This window comes from Haliotis rufescens, unplaced genomic scaffold, assembly GCF_023055435.1.
Source record: "Haliotis rufescens isolate VD_foot unplaced genomic scaffold, xgHalRufe1.0.p SCAF_9, whole genome shotgun sequence".
In the NCBI taxonomy this organism is placed as follows: Eukaryota; Metazoa; Mollusca; class Gastropoda; order Lepetellida; family Haliotidae; genus Haliotis; species Haliotis rufescens.
In genome coordinates, this window is record NW_025964383.1 from 42,293,462 (window position 1) to 42,306,206 (window position 12,745).

Here is a 12,745-nt window from a genome sequence, read left to right on the forward strand (position 1 = left end):
GTAGGTCACACTGTAAGGATAATCTAGATCATCATAAGGAACGAGGAAGCATGTCTGGTGATGCCAAAAGGGTGAGTCCACATTTGAATCATTACTGAATAAATGTAGCAGGTGAAAGTGGCATGTGTAAATGCTCCTGGATAGTTTCCAGTAGCCAAAATATACGGCACTAAACTATTTCATCCTGCTTTCTCGACGTTTTGTGGGAAGAATATTAGGAGCCACTATAGAATCTATAGTAGCCAATAAACGGTACCAAACCCTGATGATCGTAATGTTTGAGTTGATAGATCGTAAAGGGGATCCAAGAGATAAGGATAGAGTTTGGGTAATCTAACAGCCACTCACAGGTACCTAACCCTAATGATCGAAAATGGTTGATTGATCGTAAAGGAGATCCAATGGTTAAGGATAGAGTTCGAAGTAACCCAAACACTGGCGACATTTGGATGTGTTCAGTACCAATATAATATACCTAATAAACTGCATTCCTGTGCATAATAATGAAAAGTTATTGACTCGAAAAAAAATAATATACTTATATTAATTCCCATCCACTTGCATTCAGAAAAATACGAAATAAAAAATATATTGAAAATAATAGTGATTTCATAAACTAGTTGTTGGTGTAAAATGAGCCGCCGCAGTCTATATTTAGTAAACAAATATTCAAAACGCTAAGTATTGCTCGGATTATTCAGTGACAATGCGTGTGGAGATGATAGATCACTGAGAGAAGCTTATGCACCCTCGATGACCTGTGAACTCCCACGGCATTGTTTCGCTGGTGTAACTGGCAACAAAATGCTTCAAATTACCATCATAGGCTGTTGTAATGTGCTTGAAATGTTTCTGGTACTGTATTCTAAAGGTAGGCCCAGCATATAAATAATTGTGACAAACAGTGATTGATAGGAAGAGCAATACTCTCTGATAATAATAATAATATTAATAATAATAATAATGATGATGATGATGATGATGATGATAATAATAATAATAATGTGGATTTTTATATAGCATCAATTTCATCCATTAGCATGCTCAAGTCGCTAGCATTATTACCCCAGTCCATTGATATTTTTAAAGCATAGGTCTTCTATCACAAGCACATGTATTGGGACTACTAATGGTCTAAACATCGCTATTTATGAGTTGTTGCGATTTCACAAACTGAGCGTGCCTGTTCGGAGTCCTTAGCAACTGTCTAAGTGTAACAGTTTATGGTGATAATTTATTTGACAGCGGTGTAGATTCAAAAAAGGAAACTCAAAGCACCATTTCAATAAATCGTCCTGGTTGTCTTTTCCGTCAACAACATCGAAACGCTTTCCACTTAGCTGTTTGAACGAGAATTTTACTTCGCGGTCGGCCATTTTGATAATATGGGTTTTACTAAAAGTATCGAAACGAATTTAGATTTACTTTCTTTATAAATCTTTTCTAAGAAAATATCATGAATGTTTTAGAAAACACAATACGTCTAGTTACTTAGTGAAATATGTACGAGTGTCAAAATATAGTAAGATCATTGTTACTTGGGATCAAGTCGTACGAACAGTGATTTTATGTGCGCTTTCACTCACGTTCAAGTTTACTACAATAATCACAATGCATGGGTGTTATACCATGTATGGTTTTGGGCTCTTGGTTTTGTTGGCCTTTTTTCTAATGGAGTTATATCGATTTGTGTCCCGACATAATTTTCTTCTTTTCGTCAGGACAGCGCAGATTGTTTTAGTAAGAACAGATTAAGCATTGGTAAATTATCTCCCTTGTTTTGAATTTGTCGTCTGCTCGAGGCTGGTGTTGTTGGACAGGATTTGCTGGTTCGTGAGCGTAAGTACTCAACGATATTGAATTTATCGTTTCCGTGTGTGATCTGCTTCAGCTTCCATGAAATGAAGACATGATCGGCTTCTTATATTTTATTTAATGTGGCGTTTCGAAAAGAAAACGTTCATTCCGACGCAAAATCCCATTCAGTGTGCCGATAGTATGGCCCCTATAACAATCTATTAATGTCGAAATGATATTTATTATGTTAATGGAATTCAGAGAGAAGTACATATTACTTAATCAACTAATTATAATGTCCCAGAAAATGAACCGATCTGAAAATCTGCACCCTAGTCTCATATAGATCTAATTGCCGCTTTTGAAATAAACCTCACAAGATGCAGAGCTCCGGATAACTTTTTGAGCAATTGAGTTTTTACTCTAGGGTTTCTATTTTAATTGGGTTATTGCATTTTCCATTGGGTAACCAATATTTTTTCACTCATCTATGCATCAATTTATTGGGTTTTTCCCAAAATTAGTGAACTTTTTAAGATTTAAAAAAAATAAAATGAAATAGTGTTTTAGATGTCTATATATCTAAATTTGATCGTAATTGTGTTTCGGAAAATAGCTCCTTTGAACGCATCCTAAAAAAGCTTCATTGGGAATTTACGCGAGTTGTTTTCATACATTTTCATTTAATGCATGCGTTTCTGTAAGCAAGTTAATTGAAAGTAATTGGGTTTTGAGTATTATTGGGGGGTATTTTACGCAAATACGCTGCTTATCTATAGATCTGAAGATGCATGTTGTTCCCAAATGCATGAGTACGTGATAGACTATGACATACGTACTCTTCCAGTGTAGGGTTGGACCAGGAACGTGACATTGATATTCTTGCAATTTTGAGTGGTGGGCGAGCTAACACTCATTTGATGCCATATTTGGTGACTGGTGTTATTATATTAACATTGGGACATTATGCACCTAATTAAACAGTGTTTTGTGTGAGTTTTAAGGTTCTGCTGGATCACTCAGCACGTTATATTAGATCAATATATGTACTTTGTGTCCGAAAATATGCCTTACTTATTTAGAAAACAAAATTATCATTGTGAAGACATGGTACCATTTAGCTGAATATGTGATGTTTGGTTCGCTATATAAACTTGAAAGATAAGTATTATTATTAAGTATTATTGGGACATCTTATAAACTTACATAATGAGCGATATGTTGTTCATGTGGTTGAGAAACTATTATGCATTATGTATACCGTGAAGGACATTAGGTTCATAGCTACAGAGGAATCATACATTTTCCATACTGGCACTGTACATTTAAGGCGACCCGAATCACCGATCTTCCGCTCTCCGGGCAGACGCCCTTTCCATTAGACCACGGAGGCGGACGCATACACATAGTATGAATGGAACAGGGCCTATCGAGATTTCAACAAGTTTCAATCCTTTCTCCGCAAGTGTTCCGTTTGACCAATGCTCATAGAAGCAGACCAATTTGAAGGGCGTTCTTCGAGTTTCATTGGCTATTGGGGACATCGTTTTATTTTTTTTTTAAGTCTTTTGTTTAAATAAAGGTTTGTTGTTGATAACTTGATAACATTACTAATATGTCTCACCGGCGCAATTATTTTGTCTTTCACTATTCATACGATAAATTGAGGCGTATGTATTAATCATTTCAATATTCATGCTATATGACGGCAGCCTGTAAATAAAGAGCCTGGATCAGACAAACAAGTGATTGATCAACGCTTCACGCCCTTGAGGTACCAGCGGAAGTTACATGGGACCTGTTCTTACCCAGAATCCCATTCGGTTGGTATATGTAGAAAAAGGGGCAAACATTACGGCAACTCAAGAAAATAGAAAAATGCTGTTTATTCGCAAAACTTAAAAAAAGGAATCAACACGGAAATCAACAATAACAATCTTTCTTTGATTTTCATCATATGGTCTATGTAGTCTGTGAGATCGAAGTCTATATACAGAAAACAGCAAGCTGCTGACAAAATGCTCAACCGAGAGTAACGTTGCGAGTCAGACGGTCTAGACATAGTCAACGGTGGTTCATGGTGTCTTTCTTTCGTAAATCATCCTGGGGTAATGTATTTTGCAATTACCAGTTAGTGCCATCCTTGAGCTGCCATCGATTGGCTCCATGTCCAACGCGAGTCAACGACGCAGCGCAGGTAACTTCAAGCTGAGGTAATCTATATTATATATACTCGATAGTGGAACACTCTACTCCGACCAGTGATGGCTCCCTTTAGCTGACTATACTGTATACCATAAGAACAGTCCGCTTTCCACGAAATAACACCAGTTATTATCCAAGAAACATCTTCGATAGTCTACTTTGAACTGACATCAGTAATATATATTCGAAAATTCGTCACTCTGTCACGATAAACGATTGACGCCATTGAGCTGACGCAAAGCAGAAATATTCCCGATGAACACAATTAAAGGATCGACAGCGATCTTCAACGAAATGAGGATAGTTATATACTTCACGAAATGATAATTACTGCCTGTTATATAATCCAAGAACGCTATCTTAATGAAGATCAACGATGATCTCCCATGAAATAAAAATAAGTATGTACTCCAAGGAAACCATGTTCTACGAGAACGAGTCATATAATAGAAAATATGATACAGTAACTCTATAATGGTTCACCATGTACTCATTTGAGCACACGCCAACCAGTTATATATCCGAGGGATACTTATTCTACAAGGATTAGCTACGATATTCCATGGAATGTCAGTTAAACAATATACTCCACGAAAGTATTGTAATCCACTAAAACTATTCTCTACGAGGATCCCTATTTCCATCGACACTCAACGATACCCAACTGTGCGATAATCAACGTTAGTCTTCTTTAAAACAACGCCATGCAACCCGAGGGATATACTCCTCGAGAAGGGTGTACGGCGATCTTCCAGGACATGGTCTTAGTTACATAATATATATATAATAAAAAAAACTGTTCTCTTTGAGCAGGAACAAAGACTTCCCTCGACACGATGTTCGCTGTACATCCCGCGAAAACTGAAGTCAGCGAGGATCATCGATGGTCTTCCTTGAATTTACGTCAGTCATTTACTCCAAGGAAACTATACCCTACGAGAATCAACGATTGTCTTGCTTGAACTGATGTCAGTTTCATGATCCAAGGAAACTATACTCTACGGGGATCAACGATGGTCTTCCTGGAACTGACGTCGGTAATGTACTCCATGGACACGTCCTCGACATCTCCCTCATCGTCACTACTCTGTACCGTCACCGTTGTTATTGACAACGGTTGTCGTGGTGATGGGCCACTGGAACCTTTGTCGCCTTGGTTAACTTTCACGTAATTCTGTAAATTGATCTTATTGCGAGCAGCAATACTTTCTATAGGTTCATAGTCAGTCTTCAGACGGTCGACTGGACCATAGGGCGGTAACGGTGCTAATCTCCGTTTGTTTTTCACAAGTGGGGCTAGTTTTCGTGGCAACACATTCGGCGCCATGTAAAATCGTCCCTGTCGCTCGTGCAAGACACACGAACGTTGGGGAAATGCCTCCGGTCCCATGCAGTACATCTTTCGTGGCATCTGAGATATTTCCGGATACTTCGGATCACGGAAACGCCCCCTCTTAAGTGTACGCATGCGCTCTATGGCAATCATCATAAAGTGTTCATCTCTGTTTTCGAGGCTTCTGCGCAGGTCCTTGATTCTCTGAAGATATTCTTGTTGTCTCACAGCCACTCTCTCGTACTCCTTCAGCCACTCCGGCATAGTGCTCACCACAGCGTCCTGACTGCAGAGAAACAGACATCAAGCTTAGTGTACATGTAGTAATCGTTATAATGCATACAGATCATCTAGATTGAAAAGAAGCTCTGAGAGGTATATCTGCTAACTGTTAAAGAACTGGCTCGGCCTCATGATAGTATTAACGGATCAGAACATACCGGGGGAAAAATATTGACACTGGCTGCGATTACATCTTTTGTTTTTGCCGTACAAGGCCATGTGCACCTCGTTGTATAAGTTCAGTAATCTAGAACGCAACGTTGAACATTTTACAACCATCACTCAGGATCCCCTTACACACCTAAGCACATTTCGAGGAGTACCCAACACTTCCCCACATGTCACCCCTCCACACGGTTTACCACACGACATCATGGCACAACAGCGATAGAAAATATCAGTTTTAGCACCCTAGTCCTTGACACATGGCAAAACCCATAGAAAGGGCAGATTTCTACTAGTCCTTTGAATGCAACTATTGGGCAGTTTGGACTGTAGGACTTGTGCCAATTTCTAACGCTGCATCAACACACTACATGCCACCCGACTGTACTATATTCAATGGCCTACCCTATGATTATTACTTCAACCATATACGTTATGAAACGCAATATACGTTACTCGACTAACGCTTTAGACGACACCTAATACATGTCGACTACTAGTATACCACTGAAACCACTGTGTACCACGAAATGCATTATATACCAACTGCTTCCAAAGTAGCCACCATCCGATTACATTATCTCGCCCCCACTAAACTTCATCCCACCCGTCTACTATATACTAAACATATACAGTCTAGTATATATTAGACCTAGTACACCTAGTCTAATACTAGACTGTCTACCGTCTACTACATATATACACACATACCATAGAATAGAATATTGATAAGAGGGTACAATCCAACTCACTCTTTCAATTATGTGCCACCCGATTAATGTTTGTTTAGTACAGGTTTCAGCTCGCTTTATTTTCTTTGACATTGACTGACTGTCAACGAAAAATGTCATAATGATTTCTAATTTGGTAGTGATATACAAGAATGTCAATCAGAAGTTCTTGTTCGTATTGGTATTTGTCTGAAGCTTTATCACTGTGGTATCTCCATGCACACCAAATACATTAGCAATGAGTTGGCCATTACATACTCAGTCTGTATGATTTAAATGTCTATGCCTTTAACACATTCATTTATATTAGAATCGTGATGTATATATGAGGTGTATTTGTTCAATATCCAGTTACTACAAATAGCACGCAGGCTAACCTTACCGATTACATAGCGTTAATAATTAACTTGGGGTATTAAGTGTACCTGCATATTTATACTTAGCGAAGGTCTCCGTGACCTGGCTACCTTGTTTTGTAAATATTCTAATAATGCGAAATGTCAGCAGCACATATTGGACAACTTTTATTTAATTAATATTACTAATTATTGCATGGACAAAGCTGGCCTATGACATATCATGTTTGCATAATCTAAAGTAAATATAAAACTAGATATTGTATTAATATTATGCGTGGTTGAGTATCATGCGCAGCGTCTGTTATCGACTGAATCACTGGGCTACAGATACGTTATATGATGTTCCTATTCCTAAACAATCTGGTACACCAAATGAAAACCTCACCTGCTGGAGAGCCATTCTGTGGCATGCCGTTTGCAAAGACGGAGTTGCCTGGAATTCATTTTTGCAAAGGTATGTCTCTCCACTTCCGAATGTAACGAAGGTGTGGAAAAGCGCACAGTTGTTTAACATTTCTTAGTGGTATATAATGATGGGCATATCGTCAGAGCATCTGACTTGATTTAATCATACCCTTGCACGACATGATTACCTGGGGATGACTCTCTTATTTAGGCATATCATGTCATGTCTCAAATCTGTATCACAGATTTCGCTTACCTGTTTACAGCTCGGCGGTCTTTGGCATCTCAAATGACCAAGTGTTGAAATCAAATACCTCAATTTTTCAACTAGCATGACATGAGTATATTTAGCCCTCTGTAGTGCAGATTAGTAGCACACTCTCTTATCAGTTTCTCCTTTGCGTCCTTTGTTAATTCTGACATGCATCGATACGTTTGTTTTCTGTGAATACAGATTACAGATCAGAGAGCGTGTAGCCGACATTGATACAACAACAGTTGTCTCCCTTAGATGGTTTCGAAAGCGCGTGTTATATATACAACCCGAACCAGTGATAAATGTAAGATTGATAGTATTGGCCTCAGTGCATGTGTGATGAATGTCATTTGAGGTATGTAGTTCTAAACACAAACTGAATGTATGACTAAAATGTGTAGACCAAAGGCTACATTACTGATTTTTAGATTGAATCAAATCGAATCTTTAAAGCCCATTTTTATCTTCCGGGATCACAAAGAGGTTGTGGACTTTGCGGTCTGACGCACATTTCCAGTGGAGCCCTACACGTTGTAATACGTGCCTTGTGTGGATTTGTGTCTTTGCGTCTACGGCAATAACTAATTAATTACGAGATTCATGAAAATAATAATACTGGAGTAGTTTAAACTATTTGTTAGAAAAATTGCTGGGGGAGAAAAGACAAATTTCAAGATTGAGCGCGATAACGCTATGTGAAAGTTATATTTGATCTGAGACACTACTTGCGTTTGATAACGATCCAGAATGCTATCAGCCGAACATTGTTTAGATCCAGCAACAAAATACAACACCTTCCGAAATGCCACTTGAGAAGCGTTCTTTGTTATTCAAGCCCTTTTAACCGGTGCGGTAGATAAGTATATCAGCCATGAAGACGGATTACACTTCCTCACAAAAGAACTGCTCGTGCCTGCCAGATCGTGTTAACATGGCCCCACGTGGGTCTGTTGCGTCATTGAAAAGTCTCAATGTGAAGCTTAATGTTTGAAAGTAGGGTTCAGCTTAGGAAGTGACTCGAAATCATGTGACAAAAGCTTTTGCCATACCATTTATGGGCGATGGAAGATCGTGGTGTATACAAACCCGTGAAGCATTCACGAATAGTTTGGAGGAAATTGCAATGTAGTCTCAGTCCAAAGCATCAGCAGTGTTTTTTTTTCTGCCTATGCAGTATAATGTCATGTTCACGTAATTATGTACATTATTTTTGTACACGACTGTTTTGGTTAACAATGCAGTTTAGCGGGCGCCACATATTTCTCAGGACTTTATAGGTTATCCCCAGCTCTTGGACCCCTGTCCGATCAAACACCCCTTCACGATCCTTAGGCAGCACTTGCCAATCTAACCCCCCTTTACGATCCTCAGGGTTAGGCAACGTGACATATTTGGAAAAGACAGAATACATACAGTTGTGCCGGTGCTAGGACACTGGAGAAATGGTGACAAATGCATCGACCAGATACGACTATGAGACACATTAAAAGTCAATTCAAAGGCTTTAACAATTCAGTGCGTAACTGTGCACATTATAAGTCAAACCCAAGGCCTTTACAATTAAGTACATAAGTGTGCACATTTTAAGTCAAACCCAAGGCCTTAATAATTAAGTGCATAACTGTGCACATTTTCAGTCAAACCCAAGGCCTTAATAATTAAGTGCATAACTGTGCACATTTTAAGTCAAACCCAAGGCCTTTACAATTAAGTGCATTACTGCACATTTTAAGTCAAACCCAAGGCCTTAATAATTAAGTGATAACTGTGCACATTTTAAGTCAAACCCAAGGCCTTTACAATTAAGTGCATAACTGTGCACATATTAAGTCAAACCCAAGCAGTTAAGTGCATACCTGTGCAATTATGTCTCATAAGTACCCCCGATCAAGTTCCGTCCCTCCTGAAACCCTACATACTTTGGATTCTGGTCATGCCACGAACATTGTTTACATATCACACTAAGGTAGCCAGGTATGATAACTATTAAAAGACACATAATCCAAATGCATTATCAAATCTTTAATGATTTTACAGTTGTGGTCATTGAATGGCCCAGTTCTTTTAAACAAATCTGTAGCTGTACCAGGATTCACTGATCGTTGGATCGAATTTCCTACAGAACACCTAAATAATGTTAGTCTGTCCTTCCTACAAATTAGTATCGTGCGCTCTCACAAACGCCTGACACTACCACACATGTAGCAATGTAACGACCTCTACACTCAGCTTATCGTGCTGTCTTCAGCTTCGAGAGTCCTCGGAATACCCTCACACTTGTACTGGGGTGCAACCTACACTGAAGTCAGGCAATACATGCTTGCACCTGGTGCTTCCATGCCTGACTGTTGACGTCGTACATTTCCACGATGTGTACTTTTTCTCCAATAACAGCTGCATGAGTAAGTGAGTGAGTTCGGTTTAACGCCGCTTTGAACAGTATTCCCTTTTCATCACGGCGGATCAGCTTTGTGTGGGAGGAAAGCCCAAAGTGATGCAAGTCTCAGTCGTTTACTACTTTGGTGAAACACACGAGCACGGTATGGTGCTGACAAACTTAGAAACATAATTGGGGCCGGGATTCGAACTCATAATCATTGGTTGCTTGCATGACACAGGGACAAATCGACGGGGCTATTATTTCCCCCAGTAGCTGCATGAAGGATATTGTTATCGTCACCTTCCATTGAGATTTTACATCAAAGGTGCTGCAACATTTCCGTCTTTGCTTTCAAAGTCTGCTATCCCAGGCGTGCTAACATAACCAACAATGTGTTCACTGCCTCCAGCACAAGCGAGGTGAAGGGTGATGTTACTTGCAGCATTCACTTCTGACAGGTCGCATGCTTTACTCAACAGAAGATCAAATACCTTCATTTCTACATTCTATGCAGAAACCATCTAAGATTTTGCACAAGTTTCACCTCTACTTTCAATGTCTACCTCCCGTGTGTGATGAGATACCCAACAATGTGTAGACAGGTAGTACATGGTTACCTAATCCACCACCGACTTATAAAAAAACAACATCCTCCACTGACTGACTAAAACGATTGTGTTATTACCATTTTCTGCTGCAAATATCACTTGCGTTGTTCCACCCTCACTTTTGCTGTCAATACGTGTGAGGATATATTCTGCAACTTGTACAATACCACCAATTCAAGCGACATGTACCATCCACTGCTGACAGATTACATCCTTTACTAACCAAGAGCTGAAACCCCTTCTGCCGAACCTTCTCCACTGCACACGTCACAGGCGTCGTGCCACATTGACCTCTGCTGTCCATTTCTGCAATCTCAGAGGTGATGAGGTACTCAACTACGTGGTCAGTGTCACCCATGCAAGCGTGATGAAGGATGTTGTTACCTGTATAATCTATTACCGAATGTCACATCAATTATTTACCAGAAACCTGTTCACTCTATCATAGTCTATGGCAGTTGTTTCGTGTGTGATAAGGTACTCGACAATCTGTTCATTGTCATTTAACAAGCGAGATGAAGGATTATGTTACCTGTATAATCTATACCGAATGTCACATCCATTATTTACCAGAAACCTGTTTACTCTATCATAGCCTATGGCAGTTGTTTCGTGTGTGATAAGGTACTCGACAATCTGTTCATTGTCATTAAACAAGCGAGATAGAGGATGTTGTAACTTGTGTCAGCAACTACTGGGAGATTTACACATTTAAACATCAGTAGATCAAAAGTTTTTCCCTGATCATTTTCTGCTGCAAACATCACTGGTGTTCTCCCACATTCCTCACCTCCCTCTGTTCTATGTAGTCCACGTGTGAAGAAATAATTGACAATCTTTACATTGTCACCAGTACAAGCAGGATGAAGGGTATTGTTATACGTATCATCATCCACTACAGGTCCCATTCCTCTCTCACCATCTTCATCTTGAAATATTACAAAAACAACTTGAGCAATGACCGATTTTGATTAGAACAGACATAGACGGATTATTAAGAAAGACGACCAAGGAAACAGGAATACCACACAGTAATTACAATGACGTCATCAGTGTAAGGAAGACACATAGGGTTAAAATGAAAAGTCAATATCTGGTATGTCCGCCATTGACAGCAACACAGGCCATGCAACGTCTTCTCATTGATCTGAATAAGTCTGCGAATAGTGTTCTGGGGCATTCCACTCTTGACGTAGTGTATCGGGCGACAGGGCTGGCCATGGAAGCAGAGGCACATTATTGTTCGCTAGGTACTGTGTTGAAACACGTGCTTTGTGCGCTCTTGCATTATCTTGCTGGAAGGTGTGCATATCCTGGTGCTGATGAAAGAATGGGATGACGTGATTTGCCAATATGTTATTCCTGTAGTAAAGGGCATTAACTCTTCCACGACAAACATTGAGCTCTGTTCGATGGTTATGACTGATGCCGCCCCACACCATGCCACTCACTCCCCCCCCCCCCCCCCCCCCCCCATCGATCTGACGCCACACTCGCAGTCGACCGTCAGCATTCTTAAATGAAAACGGGACTCATCAGAGAACAGCACACCATGCCACTGCCGTAATCTCCAATGACGATGCCTTTTGGCCCAACGCAGACGTTCATTTCGATGTCGATCAGTGAGTATGGGTCCAATAATGGACGTCGAGTACGTAGCCCTGCTGAGCGGAGACGTCGACGTACGGTGTCAGCACTGATCAATTCCGTCGGCCTTGTACGGGTGCTGCAGTCCTGCTAGCCGGAAGTGTACGATCACGAAGACGCCGACGAACAATATGGCGATCATGACGTGGTGTAGTTACACGACGTTGACCCGGACATGGTCGATCTCTGGTGGTTCTTGTCTGCTGGTATCTGCTCTGTAGCCTGAGGACTGTTGAATGATGGCATTGAAACCGATGTGCAACGACTCTACTTGACGTACCAACTGGAAGCATGCCCAAGGCACGTTCACGTTCCTCTGCTGTTAATCTTGGCATTTCTTGTGTCAGTACCCTTTACGTCTGCAGCAACAAGTGATGTGGCTTTTAAAAGTCTGTCTTTTATAGCCCTATTCTGCATGCTTCCCGTGAATCAAAACACGTGTTCCATGATGTGCACGCAATTTGTTGCGTTTTGGCGATTTTGCTCACAAAAAAATTAGGAATGTGTTTTGACGAGCTGTTCTTCTTCATGCTTCGTCCAGAACGTCGTATATTACTCATTCACTTATAAATTTTTG

General features: G+C 40.2%; 2 protein-coding genes across 3 annotated transcripts in view; both read right to left on the reverse strand.

The window, feature by feature from the left end:
* The window catches only part of LOC124111071 (cilia- and flagella-associated protein 300-like), a 63,855-nt gene extending 62,476 nt beyond the window's left edge, over positions 1-1,379 (reverse strand). Inside the window, exon 1 of the mRNA XM_046470620.2 lies at positions 1,279-1,379. Within this exon, the coding sequence (XP_046326576.2) occupies positions 1,279-1,376 (98 nt within the window). The 5' untranslated portion in view covers positions 1,377-1,379. The remainder of the gene's footprint in view (positions 1-1,278) is intronic.
* A 2,287-nt stretch (positions 1,380-3,666) lies between these two features.
* Positions 3,667-7,770, reverse strand: LOC124111069. 2 transcript variants are annotated; one of them, XM_046470616.2, is made up of 2 exons: positions 7,534-7,770; positions 3,667-5,621 (listed from the first exon to the last, which is right to left on the reverse strand). In XM_046470616.2, exon 2 carries the CDS (start codon positions 5,597-5,599, stop codon positions 4,994-4,996), a length of 606 nt encoding a protein of 201 aa, XP_046326572.1. In that variant the 5' UTR covers positions 5,600-5,621; positions 7,534-7,770; the 3' UTR covers positions 3,667-4,993. The 2 variants fall into 2 exon arrangements, with proteins under 2 accessions (XP_046326572.1, XP_046326571.1); XM_046470615.1 differs by lacking the exon at positions 7,534-7,770 and adding an exon at positions 7,258-7,447.
* Between the last annotated feature and the right edge of the window lie 4,975 nt (positions 7,771-12,745).